A 23,283-nucleotide genomic window follows, 5' to 3' on the forward strand; every position below is an offset into this window, starting at 1 on the left:
GCGGCCCGCAGGGGGAGGGGATTAAAATCGGCACCTGCCCTCAGGAGCTCAGTTCATCAGCGCACCTGACAATGGCAACATGTCTGACCGCTGAAATATTGTGCCCGTTGGACACTATGAACCGGCAGTATACCTGTGGACTGTTCGAGCAAGTCTTTAGTTCTCTGTTAGAAAGCTAACAAATCCAAATAAGCTTTTATTCTAGAGAAAATGCGTAATTTTTCATAATTTCAGAAGGAGAAGTTGGTAAGACATTCAAATGACTGGAATTTATAAAAGTTACTTTTTCAACCTACTGCTTTGATTTTTCTCTCGAACTGATCATCCCCATATTTTCTACTCCATTTAAGAAACAATTATCTAACTTTGCTGCTACCTGTCACTGATCACCTACAGCTCTTCCACTTAAATCAATAGTGATGTTATGTTCTGTGGCCTGTTGTCCTGTCTACATCCCATACAGACTTAAGTTTTGTGGGCATTACTCATTTCTGATACAGTGTACATTCCTTGATTTTTAATAGCTTTTCTTAGTGATTTTGAGTAGTTTTTGTAGTCCATGCCTACTGTAGGATCTTTATTTGTTCTCACCAACAAATACATCTCTCTTTTCTTTTCTGATTAGCTTATGTGAAAATTATTTTCAAATGATGATATGAATTTATCATGGAACAGATTAAATTTTACATGTGGCTCATTATAAATTTCATCTCAGGTCATCTCTTATAAAATATTCTTAGAAATATCTGCCCTGGAGTCAATTATTATCTCTGATTTCCACTGAGGAGTAGCTATACTGAAAAGCACTAACTTGTTCATCCAAACTAACTGCACCTCATGAGCAGAGACACCAGCTGTTACTGGGTATACATTTATTTTCTTCCTTTGAGCATCATCAAAGGAAACATCATCAACTAGTGTTCTATGGTCTTTATCCACTTGTGTTGGAAAATTAACTACTGAGATCACATTATAGGATGCAAATAAGGTTTCCAGACAATTTTTCATCTCAGAATCCTGTAGAAAATATACATTGAATTCACCGGGAGAATTTATTTTAATTCAGGTTTTACTCACAATCCAGTTGATATCATGTAACTGTCTAACACCAAACTCTTCACTTTCTGGTGGGAAATAATCCGAATCATCAGAAGACATCTGCAGGAACCTCTCAAGGCGAGCACTGGAATGCTCAGGCCCCTGAAACAAATGCAATACATTTAATCAAATAGGATAAATTCCAATGAGTCATATTAAAATTAAAATAACATTTTTTATCTTCTATGTGACATTCAGCAATAATAATAATAATAATAATAATAATAATTTATTAATAAGGTTAAAATATTCATTACACAGAAATTAATGACACATACAACACAGAACAAAATTATAAATGAAGAACAAAAAGGCTGCTGCAAAGGAGCATGAGGATGTAAAGAGCAACTGATAATAGTTGCAGAGGTGACATATCAAGCTAAAACTAAACAAAGGTCGCTACACTATGCATACATTGATTACCAAAAAGTTTTTGATAGTGTACCCCACTCATGGTTATTACAAATATTGGAAATATACAAAGTAGATCCTAAACTGATACAGTTCCCAAACATAGTAATGAAAAATTGGAAAACCACACTTAATATCTAAACAAATTCAAATAATATCACATCACAGCCAATACAGATTAAGTGTGGAATATACCAAGGAGACTCATGAAGTCCATTCTGGTTCTGCCTTGCTCTGAACCCACTATCCAACATGCTAAATAATACAAATTATGGATATATGAATATAATAGAGGGAAACATTCCACGTGGGAAAAATATATCTAAAAACACAGATGATGTGACTTACCGAACGAAAGTGCTGGCAGGTCGATAGACACACAAACAAACACAAAGATACACATGAAATTCAAGCTTTCGCAACAAACTGTTGCCTCATCAGGAAAGAGGGAAGGAGAGGGAAAGACAAAAGGATGTGGGTTTTAAGGGAGAGGGTAAGGAGTCATTCCAATCCTGGGAGTGGAAAGACTTACCTTAGGGGGAAAAAAGGGGTATACACTTGCACTCGCACACACACACATATCCATCCGCACATACACAGACACTTGTAAAGGCAAAGAGTTTGGGCCCAAACTCTTTGCCTTTACAAATGTCTGCTTGTGTCTGTGTATGTGCGGATGGATACGTGTGTGTGTGTGCGAGTGCAAGTGTATACCCCTTTTTTCCCCCTAAGGTAAGTCTTTCCGCTCGCGGGACTGGAATGACTCCTTACCCTCTCCCTTAAAACCCACATCCTTTCGTCTTTCCCTCTTCTTCCCTCTTTCCTGATGAGGCAACAGTTTGTTGCAAAAGCTTGAATTTCATGTGTATGTTTGTGTTTGTTTGTTTGTCTATCGACCTGCCAGCACTTTTGTTCGGTAAGTCACATCATCTGTGTTTTTAGATATAAATTATGGATATAATATTACTGGAACATACCAACACAAAATCACACATTTGCTGTACATGGATGATCTAAAACTACTGGCAGCAACAAATCAACAACTCAACCAATTACTAAAGATAATAGAAGTATTCAGTAATGATATAAATATGGTTTTTGGAACAGACAAATGTAAGAAAAATAGCATAGTCAAGGGAAAACACACTAAACAAGAAGATTACATATTGGATAACCACAGCAACTCCATAGAAGCGATGGAAAAAAACAGATGCCTCTAAATATCTAGGATACAGACAAAAAATAGGAATAGATAATACAAATATTAAAGAAGAACTAAAAGAAAAATATAGACAAAGACTAACAAAAATACTGAAAACAGAATTGACAGCAAGAAACAAGACAAAAGCTATAAATACTTATGCTATACCAATAGTGACCTACTCATTTGGAGTGGTGAAATTGAGTAACACTGACCTAGAAGCACTCAATACACTTACACGATCACAATGCCACAAATATTGAATACATCACATACATTCAGCAACAGAAAGATTCACATTAAGCAGAAAGGAAGGAGGAAGGGGATTTATCGACATAAAAAACCTACATTATGGACAGGTAGACAATTTAAGATAATTCTTTCTAGAACTAGCAGAAACTAGCAAAATACACAAGGCAATCACTCATATAAATACATCGGCTACACCACTGCAATTTCATAACCACTTCTACAACCCTTTAGATCACATAACATCAACAGATACGAAGAAGATAAATTGGAAAAAGAAAACACTTCATGGCAAGCACCTGTATCATCTAACACAGCCACACATCGATCAAGACGCATCCAACACATGGCTAAGAAAAGGCAATATATACAGTGAGACGGAAGGATTCATGATTGCAATACAGGATTAAACAATAAACACCAGATATTACAGCAAGCATATTATTAAAGATCCCAATACCACAACAGATAAATGCAGACTTTGCAAACAACAAACAGAAACAGTAGATCACATCACAAGTGGATGTACAATACTAGCAAATACAGAATACACCAGAAGACATGACAATGTAGCAAAAATAATACATCAACAACTTGCCATACAACATAAACTAATAAAACAACACGTTCCCACATACAAGTATGCACCACAAAATGTACTGGAGAGTGATGAATACAAATTATACTGGAACAGAACCATTATAACAGATAAAACAACATCACATAACAAACCTGACATCATACTCACCAATAAAAAGAAGAAATTAACACAACTAATCGAAATATCCAAACCCAATACAACAAATATACAGAAGAAAACAGGAGAAAAAATTGAAAAATACATCCAACTAGCTGAGGAAGTTAAGGACATGTGGCACCAGGATAAAGTTGACATTATACCAATTATACTATCAAGTACAGGAGTCATACCACACAGTACCACCAATACATCAACGCAATACAGCTACATCCAAACGTATATACAGGATGAGTCACCTAACGTTACCGCTGGATATATTTCATAAACAACATCAAATACTGACGAATCGATTCCACAGACCGAACGGGAGGAGAGGGGCTAGTGTAATTGTTTAATACAAACCATACAAAAATGCACGGAAGTATGTTTTTTAACACAAACCTACGTTTTTTTAAATGGAACCCCGTTAGTTTTGTTAGCACATCTGAACATATAAACAAATATGCAATCAGCGCCATTTGTTGCATTGTAAAATGTTAATTACATCCGGAGATATTGTAACCTAAAGTTGACGCTTGAAACCTCCGACGTTCAGTTGCGTGTTGTAACAAACACGGACCACGGTCGGCGAGCAGCTGCAACATACATCGCGTTTCTACAGAATGATCCACCAACGTTGCTCGAAAATGTCCCACTGGAAACGCGTCGACGTATGTGGTATCAGCATGATGGTGCACCTGCACATTCCGCAATTAACATTAGGCTGACCCTTGACAGGATGTTCGACGGGCGTTTCATAGGACGTGGAGGACGCATAAATTGGCCAGCCCATTCTCCTGATCTTACACCTCTGGACTTCTTTCTATGGGGTACTTTAAAGGAGAATGTGTACCGTGATGTGCCTACAACCCCAGAGGATATGAAACAATGTACTGTGGCAGCCTGCGGCGACATTACACCAGATGTACTGCGGCGTGTATGACGTTCATTACGCCAGAGATTGCAATTTTGTGCAGCAAATGATGGCCACCACATTGAACATCTATTGCCCTGACATGTCGGGACACACTCTATTCCACTCCGTAATTGAAAACAGAAACCACGTGTGTACGTGTACCCCACCCCTCATGGTAATGTACATGTGCGTCAGTGAAAAAGACCAATAAAAAGGTGTTAGCATGTGGTCGTAATGTTCTGTTCCAGTCTCTTCTGTACCTAAGGTCCATCACCGTTCCCTTTGGATCCCTACGTAATTCGGTGCTCTCCGATACACATGATCGAACAGCGGAGGAGTGGTACTCAAGCGTCAACTTTAGGTTACAATATCTCCGGATGTAACTAACATTTTACAATGCAACAAATGGCACTGATTACGTATTTGTTTATATGTTCAGATGTGCTAACAAAACTAATGGGGTTCCATTTAAAAAAACGTAGGTTTGTGTTAAAAAACATACTTCCGTGCATTTTTTTATGGTTTGTATTAACCAATTACACTAGCCCCTCTCCTCACGTTCGGTCTGTGGAATCGATTCGTCAGTATTTGATGTGGTTTAGGAAATATATCCAGCGGTAGTGTTAGGTGACTCACCCTGTATACAACTACAGAAATCTGTAATTATTGATACATGTTCAATTACCCAAAAGTTCCTAAATGCAATGTAACATATACCGACAGTTAAAAGGAAGTCACGCTTGATCAAGGTCCGCATCACTTTCCATTTTTAACCAGACATAACGTCTGAGAAAGGAAAGAAGTAATAATAATAATAATAATAATAATAATATATTTTCAAGCTCAGTCCAGAGATGGAATAAATTTCTACAACAGTTATTAGCAAAGCCCACATTGTTATATAATATGACACAATACAAGTAGACAGGCACACTCAGTGCTGCTTTTAGCCATTTTTGTGCACTTTTCAATAAACATTAATTTTAAGGCTATCAGAAGCAGCCATATTATCTCTGGCACTGTATCTACAGTTAATCTGCCAAATAAATTTACAGTTTCCCATGCAAAGTACTATGTGAAGTTTAAAGAAGTGGTGTTAGAGATAAGTAATGGAGGCAGAACCTTTAAATATGTTCACATTCTCCTAGCCCCTTCAGAGTACTTGGAAAATGTATGTAACAACAAATGAGTTCAAAAAATCCAGATAATCTTCTTGTTATGGTGTCAAGAAATATGTACTTTTAATATGGGTATCAGGGCATGGGAGATTTCATGACTATGAACAAGCATATAGTGCACCCAGACACATCACTGAAGTACACATAATGATATTGTGTGGCATTTCATCACACATTATTGCCACCCTCCTTTGAAGAGCCAAATCTCACTGCAAAATTAGAGAACCAAAAGTTGGACCACACAAAACAAGAATCTACACCAGGTGATGCATAAAAAAAACGCCACTGTGGGCATTATTCAAGTAAAACTGGAGGAAAGAGACTGCACTAACAAGAATAATGAATAGTACACTTCCCTATAGCAGAGGATCACAGCCACACGCTATGGCACAGTGCAGAGATGAAGGTACTTCATATCAATTTATAAACTTTGCACCATTCCATTGACACACGGAGTGAAGGAAAAATTACTTCTGTATGGCTCAGTACACATACTAATCTCTTATCTTATTCTCATGGCCCTTATTAGAGAGATATTGTGGGGCGGCAGGTGGTATAATTGTTAAATGTTCCTATTATTTATTTAATGCTGTTGTTTGCCGTTCTCAACACTGGCTCTCTAACTACAATATTGGCAACCAGAAAGTGAGTAGCAAAACGTGAAGCCTGTAATTAGAATTCCTAGTGCCCACTTCATCTGAGAAATACATTTATAGCTACAGCTTATAGCTCTGAGGAATTAGGAGATTGTCTGGGATTCATAATCTAAAACCATTCCCTCTAAATGTTCACTATATTCTGAAAGTCACAGACCAAAAAGCATCCACACAATCCAACTACCAGAGCAGTTCAGAGTCTAATGCGCTGAAGCAACTATAACTGTTCAAATTAAATGTTTAAGTGAATGCTCGCCATAATTTGATGATAATGTTCATCAAACGCCACGCTAATAATGGTAGAATGTCTGTCCTGCGGTGGCACGTGAAAGTACGACATACGCAAACTAAAGTTAGATCACTAACGTCATCCCAAAATTAACACTTCACTCGAAAATGATTTCATTGTTATGCGTATCCCGAGTAACTTATTACTGCATCCGAGGCTGTTTATATCAACGATACCAACGCGACGCGACTCCCGGCACAATATGATGGATGAAACAGAACTCTTGCAAGCTGCCTTCTCTGAATTTACTCAAAAAGAGTTCATGAGATCCATGTTAGTTCCCTTCGCATTTCCATTATATTTTTATATGGGCTGTACTGACATATTGTTGTTGTTGTTGACATTATGGTCTTCAGACCAAAGACTGAGTTGCAGGTTCAGTGGTCGAACCTGGGACTCCAGAGAGCGTCAAGGGGCAGTGCAGAGTGATACAGCAGTATTCAGTAGCATTACTTTATTTGGATGATTTATAGTATTCGATGGGTGCAGTGTAATGTTGGCGTGTCACACGCAGCTGTGCCTCGAGTCCAGCCAGCTAAGCAGACGCTTGGTATGCCAATGCCGCTGCTCCGTCATCAAGGCTGCTCAGCTGGAAGTCGGCCACGCTCTCCCCGGTCACCACCTGCCAATGCATCGCGTCTAGTGCTGCACTGCTTCCCACAACTCCAGAGACTCCTACAGTCCCTGGTCCTTGCCGCCCTCCGCCCCATTTGGCCTGGTCTGTCCGACCAGGGGACAAAGATGGATGTACTGGTCACCCGTGGCCCTCGAGCCGCTGCTGCTCCCAGGACAGAACCAGACTCGAACCCACGCACTCCTGGATGTGGTGCCACAACTTGCCGCTAGTGGTGCTTGCCACATGGCAACACTCGCCACCATCCCTGGCGCTGCTGCAGTGCTGCCGCACCTACCGCAGCGTACACCTCACCCGGACCCCGGTACGCCAGGTGGAAAGCGAGCGTGGCCCATAGACTGGAGTGAAACTGAGTCCTTCCTGGACCTGCTGAAGACCACTGTCACTGCCCTCATTCAAGCAGACCGTGTTATCTCAAAGTTCCAGGCTGCCGTTCCGTCCCATCCCGGTGTTGTGTCCCCAGAGGCGGAATATAGCCCGAACAAGTACATAGAATCAAAGAACAAGTTTATGTAGAATACTTATAACATTACTGCCAGACTGGCCCCCATAAGCGTAGACCACCACAGGTCCATCCCAACACTCAACTGACCTGGCACACTATCTCAAGCTAAAATTGCCCATCTATTTATACTGATTTTCTCCTCACTTCCGACGTAGTGTCAGATAGAGACAGAAACTATAACAGGAATAATTCCCACATATCAGCCACTTATAAATTGCCTCCTGGCTCTGGCCTAGTGCTCTGCCTCATACATCGCAATGCTTCAAATAATGCTGTGGTTTCCTGCCACGTTGTTGCACCACTCAAAAAATCATATGTGCAATACCGCCATCGCAGCTCCATGCCCACGAGTGCCATGTTTACCTTGCCTGGCCTGCTGGCTGTCGTCTGTTACCACATTCTGCCAGCTGCCCCAGATTTCATCGCCCAACTGCATCTTCATTGAACTTTGATAAAATTTCCCTTTCCCTCAACTAGAACTGACACTAGCTCAGCACACCCACCTCCTTTCAACAAGTTTTGTCCCAAATCGAGATAAAACGTATGTGGCCTGTGGCTGCATAAACATACCTTGTCCACAAAACTTACATTCTACAGACTAAAACTAATGAGGACATCAAAACATTAACTCTATACCTATACACTATTTACACTGGTTACCCAAGCCATAGGTAACTGATGTGTTGGTGCCTCCTCCACTGGTGTACGTTTCCACATTCTCCACAAAGTTATACCCGAGAAAAATAGAAAAATGTCACACGCTGTGGCTGAAATGCTCACTGTCATCATCCTGTTGCTCCAATGCTGTTGTAATGTTCGAACATGTACCAATACTTTATTAAACATGACTGATCCTTCCTGTGCATTAATAAAGGAATGTAATGTTTCCAAAAATTCTGGGTTTAACATGGAGTTCAAATATGTCAGATTCTGCACTAGTGATATCTCCAGAGCCCCTTCCAGGTAAAACAACATTCCCTGTGACAAGGTTAAAGCTGTTTCACCTGTAAATGACACTGGAAGACTGAAATCCTCCCCCACACAATGACAAAACTAAAACAACAAACAAGAAAAACTATTATCAGACCCACCAAAATGCGAGAAAAAGAGAGAGAGAGAAAAGAAAACACACACACAAAAACAAAATGCAAATTATCACTTGATACAAAAACATAAAATGTAAACATGCCATACAATATTACACGTACAATAATTTACTCCCTCCGTGACCATAACGCATACGGAACGTTATGCGCCCACTGTTGTTCTTCCGTCAAGACCTCCTTCTTCCGTTTGCTGTTTGCTTGCCTAGCCACTGCAATCAGGTCACTTCCTTGTAATTGAGGTAATCCATCCACCATTGTTTTAAAAGGCTTTACCCTACTCATGCGGATAATGGATGTTTTTATTGGCAGCTGCACTTTAACATTCACAGGCGAAGTAGTCTCCACGACCTGGTACTGTTTGTGGTACTTTGTCAAGAATTTTTTTCATCTTTCCCTTAGATGTATATGGATTCATGATTAATACCCATTGACCTACCTTGTACTGTGGTAAAGGTCCCAACTGCTTATTCGGTTCTTCCTGCCTCTCTAATGCTTTAGTATTGGCCTTCTGTACCCCCTTCCAGACTTCCCATATCGTTCATGCAAATTCCCTCACAGCGTCCCCTTTAGCTCCCGATTTCGGACATAGAATGTCAATGGCAATGGGATCTTTCTTCCACAGACCACCTCGAATGGTGACATTCCAACACTCGAATGTATTTTAGTGTTATAGCTCGATACCACGTATCATTCGCCTGTGGATGGAATGGACTGGTCCTTAATTTTTTAATTCTCACAACACAACTGTGACATTAATTCGGACATGACGTTCGTTCCCCAATTCATAATTATGGTGTCAGGCACACCAAACTTCAATAATGAGTTATTGACTAAAGCTTGTGCTACCATACTTGCCTGTTGGACTGGTACTGCAAACATGGCTAGAAAACGTGAAAATTGATCAAATATGTTGTTGTGGTCTTCAGTCCTGAGACTGGTTTGATGCAGTTCTCAATGCTACTCTATCCTGTGCAAGCTTCTTCATCTCCCAGTACCTACTGCAACCTACATCCTTCTGAATCTGCTTGGTGTATTCATCTCTTGGTCTCCCTCTATGATTTTTACCCTCCACACTGCTCTCCAGTGCTAAATTTGTGATCCCTTGATGCCTCAGGACATGTCCTACCAACCGATTCCTTCTTGTAGTCAAGTTGTGCCACAAACTTCTCTTCTCCCCAATCCTATTCAATACCTCCTCATTAGTCACATGATCTACCCACATAATCTTCAACATTCTTCTGTAACACCACATTTCAAAAGCTTCTATTCTCTTCTTGTCCAAACTATTTATTATCCATGTTTCACTTCCATACATGGCTACACTCCATACAAATATTTTCAGAAACGACTTCCTGGCACTTAAATTTATACTCGATGTTAACAAATTCCTCTTCTTCAGAAACGCTTTCCTTGCCATTGCCAGTCTACATTTTATATCCTCTCTACTTCGACCATCATCAGTTATTTTGCTCCCCAAATAGCAAAACTCCTTTACTACTTTAAGTGTCTCATTTCCTAATCTAATTCCCTCAGCATCACCCGACTTAATTTGACTGCATTCCATTATCCTCATTTTGCTTTTGTTGATGTTCATCTTATATCCTCCTTTCAAGACACTATCCATTCCGTTCAACTGCTCTCCCAAGTCCTTTGCTGTCTCTGACAGAATTACAATGTCATCGGCGAACCTCAAAGTTTTTATTTCTTATAGTTAAAACATAACGTTTCCCTGCCAGAGTTTTGTTCTATGGCTCGCAGATATTTAGACCAATTAACTCTAATGGTTGTGATGCCTCTGGTACCATTGCAATGGAATTCTTGCGCATGTCACATCCGCTCACTGCGCACACGGCACACAATTTCCTACGTATTGTTCCACATTCTTTCTCCGAGAGTGCCAAAAAATCGTTCTGCTACTCGTCTTCCCATTACTCGACAACCACCATGCCCCAAGAGCACATGATCATGGGCCTGCTTTAAGACTTCCTCTCTCAAACTCTTTGATACCACTACCTGTGGTCCACACCTGGTAACTCTACACAACAAATTTCCCTCCACAATGAAATGTGGTTGAGTTCTAAAATGCTGGCACTTCTCATCCTCTGCTTGTGCCCTTTTTCCATTCTGCGACACTCTTACTCATTACCTCTAATACGTCTAATTTGCGACTAATGCATCTGCATTCCCTTGTTTCTTCCCTGGCTTATGAATTACTTCAAAGTCAAACTCACTTAACTTTAGAGCCCACCGTGTTAGTCGACAAGAAGGATCCTTGAGTCCCAGTAACCATCTCAACACTGCACGATCTGTCGTGACCTTAAACTTCCTACCATAAAGGTAACAACGAAAATACTTTATGCCATATATTACAGTCAACATCTCCTTTTCTGTTGTGGAATAAATTCGCTCTGCCATATTTAAATGTCTAGAAGCATACGCCACCGGATGCTCCTGTCCATTCACCATTTGCCCCGAAACACATCCTACCCCACCATTTGAAGCATCCCATGACAAGATGATTTTTGGAAACATCACCACTGGACCAGAAACTAATCTCATCTTTAATTTATCGAAAGCTTCCTGACATTCCTCCGTCCACTGAAATTTAACCCCTTTCTTTAAAAGCTTTGTTAATGGCTCGGCTATTTTAGCAAAATCTTTTACAAATTTATGATAATATGAACATAACCTAATATACGATTGTAATTGCTTCATTGTACTTGGTGTCAGAAAATTTTGAACTGCCTCTGTTAACCAAGGATCGGGTTGAACCGCTTGTTCACTGATTACATGACCTAAATATTTGACCTGCGTTTGCGCAAAATCACATTTTTCTAAACTTAATGTCAACTGTGCTGACTGCAATCTTCTAAAGACTTATCTTAAACATGATACATGTTCTGTTATATATTTCAAAAATACTATAATGTCATCAAGATAAACCATACACAATGTGAACAGCATACATATATACTGATAGTGTCCCCCTGGAACAGTAAAAGCTGCCTTTGCTCTATCCTCTGGCACTACTTTCAACTAATGGTATCCACTCCGTAAATCCATCATCGTAAAATACTTACATTGTCCCATGTGTCCGTGATATTCGGAATTGGATATGCGTTCGAAATATTTTTTGCATTCAGAAACCTATAATCACAGCAAAACCTATATTTCCTTGTACCATCCACTAACTTCTTAGATACAAGAACTACATTGCTTGAATATGGACTATCGCTATGCTCTATGATTCTATCCTGTCGTAGTTGTTCTATAAACTCCTGTAGCAGCAGTTCCATATGATGTACTATCCTATATGGTTTCCTAAACACTGGTGTATTATCCTCCATTGGTATGTGATGCTTTGTAATCGGTGTTGCCGGTAACCTACCATCTGTTCCAAATAAATCGCTAAATGTCAATAACAATTCCTCCAACGCGACCCTGTCGTCTCCCTGCAAATTCTGTAATTTTCCCCTCAATTGCGTTACATCGATGTTTTGCTTATGGCTCACCACTAAATCCTCCCTATTGAGGTCATCTTCATCAAACACCCCCAATGTGGCCAATAACAACCCTTTCTATAAGCTAAAATACGCTCTGCCAATGTTATCTATACTTACAGGAACCCTATAATCTCCTTCCACACAACTTGCATGAGCTAAACTCCGCCGCACAAAACAGTTCACAATTTCCAACTCCTCATTACTGAAGGGTGACTCCACCATGTATGTTGTCTCCTTTGGCAACTCCATATTTATCGAAACCCAAACTATCATCCCTGTACTTACCAGTACGTTATCCTTTTGATTGACCTTTAATGAATCCATTCGCAGTTTAGCTGGCATCACCTCCATGTTAAGTGCACCTCACAACATACATCCATTTGCAACCATTTCCCCCATGTAAAACATTGTTCCACCGAGTTCCACTGTTTGTTCCCAAAGTCTATCTTTGACCGATGTTCGTTAAGGAAGTCCAGTCTGAGTATCACCAAATACCCCTCACCTACACATAGTAACACCTCTGCCTGCTCACTTAACTTAGTTCCTGCAATCACGAATTGAAGTACCGTCATACCCAATGACCCCACTTTATCACCTCCAACCCCATGTAACCTTTAAAGTGGTGGCTCAAGCCTTCTCCTGCTAACCAGGTCTAGATAATACCAGACACGTGTGCCCCCGTGTCAACCAGAAACCTTTGTCCCCTTCTGTTCACCATGCCTAATAAGCAGCATTCCATCTCTGCACCTACAAGCACGTTACCTAATTTCACTGGGACTGCTCTCCGACGGTTGAATCAATCCCGTTCTCGTTTAACGGCTGCTGTCACTAAGGTTCCCCCCTACTTTTACTCCTGTAGTTCACTGCTCGGTTACCTGTTTTCCCACATGAGTAACACCACAACTGACACTGACGTTGCCGCCTAATGTGCCCTACCTGGCCACAACCAAAACACTTAATTTCCGCTGCCAAGACACTATGCTCCACCCTTTGCTTCGTCACATAATCTACCTCCTCTAAGTATGTGGCAATCCTTAGAGCCGCCGCAAGATCACTGGAATTCTCCATTCTCACCCGATGTGATATCTCCGGCGGTACTCCCCACAAAAACACATCAATGCCCAGCTCTCAACCTCTTGTAACAGCACCCTATTAGTCTCCCCATTCTGTGACAGTTTGAATGTTTGTGCATTCAGTTTTCCAATCCTGTATGAGAAAACCTCCACAGTCTCATTTCTCCTCATAACTAACACACTTAACTTTTCACAAAAGAACCTGGTACTATTCTGTTTTTGGTACCTCTGGCATAACCCAGCCTCAAGCTCTGAGGATGTCCCCACATTGTTCAACGTTTCATGGTACAATATGTATGACTTGGCATCCCCTATTAAGTGTAACTTCACCACCTTCAACATTGCAACATCCGACCACCTATGAGCCTCGGCCATTGTGATAATGTCATTAAGGTATACTGACACATCCTCCATTGATTTACTCGGAAAGGGGTTAATCAATGCCGCGTCAAATGGTCTATGACACTCCATGACCTGTAATTTACTTTCACCCAACATCGCTTCCCCTACTCGCAATGCCTCAAATCTCCCTGCTAATTCTTCATAATTTTCTTTGTCACTTATCCTCATCTTTGACAATACCCGAATTTGCTCAGTTAGAACAGCTACAGCTTCCACTGTAGTTACTGCTGCAGCCTCTGCTGCTTGCCATGTTTCCACCATTTTTCCTTATAGCTCCACTGTTTCCATTAATTTCACTCTGCTACTCCTTAACTTAGTTTTTGCGGCGAATCATCATCCATCTACATTCTGAACAGCTGTGTGCCAAATGACTAAATCTCTTACAAATAAAACAATTCTTTGGCACCCACTTTGTACACGGTGATCTGTGGCCTGACAGGTTGCAAAAATTACAACGCTTAGGCGCTATGTCATCATGTCTCCCATTTCCCCTGAATCCACATAAATCTACAGGCTCCTCCGGCATTACAAAAGACACCTTTAAAGGGTCCATCCTAATTCATACTTAACCATTCAAAACTCAAAAGAATTACACAAATAATAAATCAAGTGTCACTCACCCATCCACATCGTGCTTGTGTGCAGGTGAACAGTACTACTTTCCTCCCTATACTGGTATGGACGAACACCTCCTGAACGACAAGACGTAACAAGAAGTGCATGACTACCCATCATGAATGCAACCAAACACCTCATCTACCCCTCTACACAGGCACACCTCAATGCTACTTGCTTGACATAAGATGTGGGAGGGAAAATCCGGTACAAGTGTTGTAACTGGCACCATTTCTGACACCACTGTTGCGGGATCGGTGGTCGAACCCGGGACTCCAGATGGCTGAGCTGAATCCGGGACCCATCGTGCCATATTTTGTGAGGAGGCTGAGCCAGTTCAAGAGCATCGAGGGGCAGTGCAGAGTGATACAGCGGTATTCGGTAGTATTACTTTATTCAGATAATTTACAGTATTCGATGGGTGCAGTGTACTGTTGGTATGCCACCTGCAGCTGTGCAGTGAGTCCAGCCAGCTCAGAAGACTCCTGGTATGAAGACACTGCTGCTCTGTCATCAAGGCCTCTCAGCTGGAAGTCAACCGCACTCTCCCAAGTCGCTGCCCACCAATTAGTCGTGTCTTGTGCTGCGCTGCTGCCCTTGATTCCGAAGACTGCTACAGTCCCTAGTCCTTGCCGCCCTCCACCCCGTTTGGCCTGCTCTGTCTGACCATGGGATGATGGTGGATGTACTGGTCACCCGTGGCCCTCAGGCCCCCACTGCTCCCAGGACAGGTCCGGACTCGAACCCGCGCCCTCCTGGATGCGGTGCCACAACTTGCCGCTAGTGGTGCTTGCCACATGGCAACACCCGCCACCGTACCTGGCGCTGCTGTGCCTCCCACAGCGTATGCTGCACCCGGACTCCAGTACGCCAGGTGGAAAGCGAATGTGGCCCATAGACTGGAGTGGAACTGAGCCCCTCCTGGACCCGCTGCACTCTGCTGTCACTGCTCTCTTTCAGGCAGACCGTGTGTTCTCAAAGTTCCAGGCTGCCATTCCATCCCACCCCGTTGTTGTGTGTCCCCAGAGGCAGAATATAGACCGAAAAAGTACATAGAAACAAAGCACAACTTTATGTAGAATACTTATAACATTGCTGCCAGACTGGCCCTTATAAGCGTAGACCAGCACAGGCCCGGCCCAACACTCAACTGATCTGGCACACACTATCTCAAGCTAAAATTGCTCATCTATTTATACTGGTTTTCCCCTCACTTCTGACAGAGTATCAGAGAGAGACAGAAATTTTGGCAGGGATAAATTCCCACACGTCAGCCACTTACAAACTGCCCTCCTGGCTCTGGCCTATTGCCCCATCTTATACATCGCAATATTTCAAGCAATGCTGTGGTTTCCTGCCTCATTGTTGCACCACTCAAAACAAATCGTGCACGCAATACCGCCGTCGCAGCTCCGCGCCCACGAGTGCCTTGTTTACTTTGCCTGACCTGCTGGCTGTCATGTGTTACCACACTCTGCAGTGGCCCCAGATTTCATCACCCAACCGTGCCTTCATTGAATTCTGATAAAATTTCCCTTTCCCTCGACTAGGTCTGACACTAGTGCAGCAACTGGTTTGATGTACCTCTCCATGCTACTCTGTCCTGTGCAAACTTCTTCATCTCCAAATAACTACTGCAACCTACATTCATTTGAATCTCCATATTGTATTCATCTCTCTGTCTCTCTCTACAATTTTTACTCCCAACACTTTCCTCCACCATCAATTGATGATCCCTCAATGTTGCAGCATGTGTCCTGTCAAGGTATCACTTCTTTTAGTCAAGCTATGAAGCTGTGCCACAAATTTCTTTTTCCCCCATTATATTCAATACCACCTCATTAGTTACACAATCTACCAACCTAAATCTTCAGGGTTCTTCTGTTGCAAGGCATTTCAAAAGCTATTGTCTTCTTGAATTAGATTTTCACTCTGCAGAGGAGTTTGCACTGATATGAAACTTCCTGGCAGATTAAAACTGTGTGCCGGACCGAGACTCGAACTCGGGACCTTTGCCCTTCACGGTCTCGAGTTCGAGTCTCGGTCTGGCACACAGTTTTAATCTGCCAGGAAGTTTCATATCAGCACACACTCTACTGTGGAGTGAAAATATCATTCTGGAAACATCCCCTAGGCTGTGGCATAGCCATGTCTCTGCAATATCCTTTCTTTCAGGAGTGCTAGTCCTGCATGGTTCACAGGAGAGCTTCTGTAAAGTTTGGAAGGTAGGAGACGAGGTACTGGTGGAAGTAAGACTGTGAGGATGAGACGTGAGTCATGCTTGGGTAGCTCAGTTGGTAGAGCACTTGCCCGTGAAAGGCAAAGGTCCCAAGTTCAAGTCTCGGCCCAGCACACAGTTTTAATCTGCCAGGAAGTTTCTTATTCCCTTCTTGTCTGAATTGTTTATCATCCACATTTAACTTCCCTACAATGCTACACTCTTGGCAAATACCTTCAGGAAACACTTTGTAATAAATCTCTAGCTAAAAATCTGATACAATTAATTAATTTCTTCAGCTTCATCATTATCGTAAATCAATATTTGTTGTTAATCTCCATTTGCTATTAACAAATTTCTCTTCTTAGAAATACTTTATTTTTCCATTGCCAGTCTACATTTTATATCCTCCCTACTTTTTCCATTATCAGTTATTTTACTACCCAAATAGTACAACCCATCTATTACTTTTAGTGTCTCATTTCCTACTCTAATTCCAATAGCAATATCTTCTGGTAAACCTTCCGGGATGTAAGGTCGTGGTCCATGAAACTCCTTCATGGACCACGACCTTACATCCCGGAAGGTTTACCAGAAGATATGTCATCCAGTCGTGAAAGCCTTCATACAATGCCTGATTTAATTCAATCACATTCCACTACCTTTGTTTTGCTTTTGTTGGTGTCCATCTCTTATCCTGCTTTCAAGACACAGCCTATTCTTTTCAACCGCTCTTACATCCACTTTGCTGTCTCTGACAGAATTATGTCATTGGCAAACCCTAAAGTTTTTATTTCTTCCCCCTTTGTCTTTAATTCATTCTACAACATTTTCTTAGATTTCCTTTAATGCTTGTGCTATGAACAGATTGAACAACATTGGAGACAGGCTACAACCCTGTCTCACTCTTCTCAACCAGTGCTTCCCTTTCATTTCTCCTGACTATTATAACTGCCGTCTGGTCTTGCACCCCGTATTTTACCCCTACCACCTTCAGACTGTCAACTTTGTCAAAAGCTTTCAACTAGTCTACAAAACCTCCTTTCCTTAACCTATATTAAGAGAACTCATATCATCAGTACTGCCTCATGTTTTTCTACATTTCTCCAGAATCCAAACTGATCTTCCCTGATGTCAGCTTCAAGTTTTTCCGTCTTCCATACATAACTCATGTCAGCTTTCTACAATCATGACTTGTTAAACTGAGGGTTCAGTAATATTCATTCCCACCAGCACCTGCTTTTTTTGAATTGGGTTACTGCATTCTTCTTGAAGTTGAGGGAATTTCGCCTGTCTCATACATCTTGCACACCAGATGGAATAGTTTTATCATGCTGGCTCTCTAAAAGATACCAGTAGCTCTGTTAGAATGTTGGATACTCCCTTTACTAGGAACTATCACTAGGAACCTAAAAATTGGCATTTGTGATAAAATTAACTGAAGCTTGTATTCTGTCTCAAAATGTGAAAAAGCAAATTTACGTAATAAATACTGAAACTTCCTGGCAGATTAAAACTGTGTTCCGGGCCGAGACTCGAACTCGCGACCTTCGCCTTTCACGGGCAAGTGCTCTACCATTTGAGCTGCCCAAGCTCAACTCATGACCTTTTCTCACAGCTTCTGTGAAGTTTGGAAGGTAAGCCATGTCTTCACATATCTTTTCTTCCAGGAGTGCTAGTTCTGCAAGATTCGCAGGAGAGCTTCTGTGAAGTTTGGAAGGTAGGAGATGAGGTACTAGCAGAATTAAAGCCATGAGGATGGCTCATTAGTTGTGCTTGGGTGGCTCAGATGGTAGAGCACTTGCCCGCGAAAGGCAAAGGTTCCGAGTTCGAGTCTCGGTCCGGCACACAATTTTAATCTGCCAGGAAGTTTCAAATCAGCATACACTCCACTGCAGAGTGAAAATTTCATTCTGGTAATAAATGCATTTCACAGTTAATTGTATCCATCTGAACTATTTTAGCACTGATAGGTTGAAACAACTTTATCTTCTGCATATAAGTATCAAAACAGTAACCAATTTTTGGTTTGGTGAAGCCCCATCAGATAAGATAATATGTGTAAAAACGCATTTGCAAAATAAACAGCAAGTCTCTATACAAACAAAGTGATGTACCAGTGCCCTCATAAGTTACTCTCTGAAGCCAAGTCAAGCAGTGTGTAGTTGATGATCTCTACTAGATACACACCGAGTATGGCTATGTACGACTCGTACAACAAAGAAATGCTTTAGTCTGTCTCCTAGGTAAAATTTATATTATGTGCAATTGCAGACACTTTAACGAGGAAATTTTGGATGTTACAGTTGTGTAACATACTGCAGAAGTTGGCCTGAACTACCTTGTCTACAATACTACCAACTTTGGCAAGCAATCATGCAATAGCTATTACCAAATGCATTATATATACTCAATTTTGATTTGCATTTGCACAGCTTCTTGCTTCTTTTCTTACTTTAAAATGAGTGAAGAGATTAATCCCCTCTTCATCACAGAGTTCAACTCTCATAACACCAGAAGGGACTGGCAATCCACATGACCATGTGGAACACAGAATGTGGGTGAAGGCTGGCAGTCCTGTGAGAGGGAGGTGGGAACTGTTCCCCCACACTACTCCACACCCTTTGAGCATTCCAAGTTGTCATCGTTCATGCTCGTGGCCACCTGTCACCTGTTTGTAGTTTCTACACTACAGTGACCAGAAAACAAAACCAGTCAATATATTTCGACCACACAGTCATCCTGAAGAACACAAGTAGAGTGACTTTCGGTTCTATTTCCCCTTTAGTTACCCTGTCAATTCTATCCATTTCATTGTCAATTGTGGTAATATGGGTCATGAAAGGGCATTGTAATTGTTAATCAGGGCTTACATGCTACATGTTTCAAATAAGTGTTTGGCATGTTCTGCAGTTACTGATCTGGGTGGCAAAATAAAAATAATGGCAAAAAAAGTTTAAATCAGAGTAGCACTCTGTTTACTAGTGAGAAAATGTTGCTGTCTCTCAACAGAAAAGCCTCTTGTTGAAAGCTTAAGTAGAGCCAAAAGAAGAAAACAAAAGACTACTCAAGAAAAAATACTGAAAGTTTTTGCAAAAGATATATTCCACTGAAAAGCTGTTTTCACAGAGAATAAAATCTATTTATTCCTTTTATTATTAATTTATTTTTAACGACTGTTTTTTAAATTTTTTTCATATCACTACTGAGGGGGACTAGCAATCCCGCACATCTATTTCTAAGGAGTATAAATGCTAATGGCTAAAACACCTGTGATGCATCTAAAACCATAACATCATTCATGCAAATGTTCTGAATTCCCAAACATTGGTATACAGTAATATTTATCTCTAAAATTCTACTTCGCGGACTGTTAATCCAACTATAGGAATATTTTTGTTTAGTCATTAACCATTTTAAGCATTTATTGCAACAATGAAATGAGTTTTATTCTGAATGTAATAGTTGCCTTTAAAAAAGAAACACACTGATTGAAACAAAAATTTAGTAAGCAAAATGTGTACTTCAGACAATAAGTAGGTTTCTACACTTTGTTTAATTAACTTAGAGCATTTCAGTATTTCATCAAGAAACATAAAATAACTAAAACCTACCATCCCTTCAAGACCGTGAGGTAGCAACATCACTAGTCCAGACTGTCGCACCCATTTTGCCTGACCCGATGATAGAAACTGGTCTATGATGCACTGTGCAGTATTGTTGAAATCTCCAAACTGAGCTTCCCAACAAACTAAGGCATTCGGATTTGTCATAGAATATCCCAGTTCAAAGCCTGAAATTACATTGTTTTAAAGATAAACAGAACAATGACAATTGATAAATTATAGACACAAATTATATTGCCAGCTCTAAGGGGTGATGGGGAAAGGGAGAGGCACAGAGGTGAGGGGGGGGGGGAGGGAGAGGTGGGGTGTGGGGAGGGAGAGGGGGTGTGTGGGGAAAGAGAGTTGGGGGTGGGGAGGGAGGTGTGGGGGTGGGGGGACAGGTGGGGGGTTGGGAGGGAGAGGTGGGGGTTGGGAGGGAGAGGTGGGGGTTGGGAGGGAGAGGTGGGGGTTGGGAGGGAGAGGTGGGGGTTGGGAGGGAGAGGTGGGGGTTGGGAGGGAGAGGTGGGGGTTGGGAGGGAGAGGTGGGGGTTGGGAGGGAGAGGTGGGGGTTGGGAGGGGGCAGGGAGAGGCAGAGTGGGGGTGGGCAGGGTGCAGGGAGAGGCGGAGGTGGAGAGTGGGGGGGAGGGAGAGGCGGAGGTGGAGAGTGGGGGGAGGGAGAGGCGGAGGTGGAGAGTGGGGGGAGGGAGAGGCGGAGGCGGTGGCGGAGAGTAGGGGGAGGGAGAGGCAGAGAGTAGGGGGAGGGAGAGGCGGAGAGTGGGGGGAGGGAGAGGCGGAGAGTGGGGGAGGGAGAGGCGGAGAGGTGGGGGGGGGGAGAGGCGGAGGTGGAGAGTCGGTGGGAGGGAGAGGCAGAGGGAGGGAGAGGTGGGGGGAGGGAGAGGCGAAGGCGGAGAGGCGGAGGTGGAGAAGCGGTGGCGGAGAGGTGGGGGGAGGGAGAGGCGGGAGGGAGAGGCGGAGGCGGAGGCGGAGAGGCGGAGGCGGAGAGGCAGAGAGGTGGAGGCGGAGAGGCAGATGCAGAGGCGGAGAGGCGGGAGGGAGAGCTGGAGAGTGGGGAGGGAGAGGCGGAGAGTGGGGAGGGAGAGGCGGAGAGTGGGGAGGGAGAGGCGGAGAGTGGGGAGGGAGAGGCGGAGAGTGGGGAGGGAGAGGCGGAGAGTGGGGAGGGAGAGGCGGAGAGTGGGGAGGGAGAGGCGGAGAGTGGGGAGGGAGAGGCGGAGAGAGAGTAGTGAAACAAAAAAATATATAATTAGTTATATTTGTTAACTATAGTGTTGCTGAGGGTAAGACTGGTCTACATAGGAGCTTGACAAAAAATTTTGTCATGCGTGATAATGTTCACTATGTGTGCTGCACAAATCTTGGTGGAGTTTTCTTTTACTAGAGAGCAGAGTCAGGATTACTGATCCTCTCAAGATTATCATTCACAATTCTATGTGCTAAGAAGACTGACGATGTAACATAAATTTTGAGAAAATTTTAACTTACCTAATACTGCAAACTCTGACAAAGAGCTATTACAAACAACATAAGAACCCTGGTCAGGGTAAAGGTAACATAGAGGCCTGTATGTAGCCTTATCTACTTTCCGGTGATGAAGTACATGGTGCCTGTGACTAAAAATAAAATAAAAAAGAAAAAAATTAAAAGTACATAGCAATTTTTTAGTATATTTGGTACTACTACTACTGCTACTACTAACAACAACATATCACACACAGCATCCCATAAATACCATTATGAAGGAGAGTTTTTAGGTATGTGGAACAAGAAAAGTTGAGCTGCTATACATTAATAGCCAGAGACAGCCACTGAGAGCAACTTAAATACACTATGAACAAACAACAACTAGTACTGACCTACTAATATTTTAGGAAAAAAGCAGTTGCTCTGAAAATACCATTGATTTTCTGTTATATTATTTCACTATTGTTTTGATGTGCTACATAAAACCATCTGCTACTTCGTATGTCATAGTTAATGTGCACACTGTAAAATGGAACTTACTCACAAATGTCCTGATAAATTATAGAAAGCTAATAACGTGCTCTTTTAATTTGTATTTTGATATCTTGTGTTTTTCAATTTCCTGTCGGATATCTATTCGCAATTTGTTAAAGGCTTTTGCATCAGAATATACGAATTCTTTCTGAATCCTAAAAGGGGCAAACAGGTTAAATGGAAATTATTTTTATTGCTTGTTTATGGCTGTAAATTATACAGCGCATACTAATTTCACTTTTATTATAAGACACACATTCTGTTATGAGTAAATGTACTGGCCCACAAGGGTTAAAATCTCTAAATTCCTGGAAGGGCTTCTGCAACATTTTCGGTTATCACCTTTACATGACGTTCTTAGAGCATGTGTTTGTTGAACAAATAATTTTTTTGTCTTAGCTAATTGTTCTGAACGTTAAGCCATGGAAATGAGGCAAGTGAAAGTATTCCAAGTAAGCTAGAAGTCCCATCTGTAGGTCAACTCAGCCACAGATTACTTTGTGCAAAGTAGGTAGGACTGAGCTATTTGATTAGCTCATTTATGTGCTTATGCCATCTCAGTATGTCTAGGTGGCCAGTGCAGACCTTGTGTTCTCACTTCCTGCATTGGCATGTTTCCTACATTGTGCTCTATTTTAAATTGGACAACCAACCTCTTAAAAGTTAAACAGTTTTATCACAAATGGACAAATAATGTGTGTCATCTACTGTTTATCTTCTGGTATAAATTATAAATTTGTAGCCCTCATGAAGTGGCTCTAATGCTGCAAAGGTAGATCACAAATAAAGATTTATCACACAGCTGAAGCATCCTTATTCATAATGGGTCAGTTCTACACCTGGTTGCCCACAAAATTTGCTACACTTCAATC

At 41.8% G+C, this 23,283-nt stretch overlaps 1 protein-coding gene across 1 annotated transcript in view; it reads right to left on the bottom strand.

The window, feature by feature from the left end:
* LOC126419242 (2-oxoglutarate dehydrogenase complex component E1-like) overlaps positions 1 to 23,283 on the bottom strand; it is a 185,011-nt gene that overhangs the window by 23,946 nt on the left and 137,782 nt on the right. Inside the window, exons 13-15 of the mRNA XM_050086387.1 lie at positions 21,899 to 22,026; positions 20,408 to 20,586; positions 1,078 to 1,200 (exon numbers count right to left, since the gene is read on the bottom strand). Coding sequence (XP_049942344.1) covers positions 1,078 to 1,200; positions 20,408 to 20,586; positions 21,899 to 22,026 — 430 coding nt within the window. The remainder of the gene's footprint in view (positions 1 to 1,077; positions 1,201 to 20,407; positions 20,587 to 21,898; positions 22,027 to 23,283) is intronic.

The sequence above is a fragment of the Schistocerca serialis genome, chromosome 9, assembly GCF_023864345.2.
Source record: "Schistocerca serialis cubense isolate TAMUIC-IGC-003099 chromosome 9, iqSchSeri2.2, whole genome shotgun sequence".
Lineage (NCBI taxonomy): Eukaryota > Metazoa > Arthropoda > Insecta > Orthoptera > Acrididae > Schistocerca > Schistocerca serialis.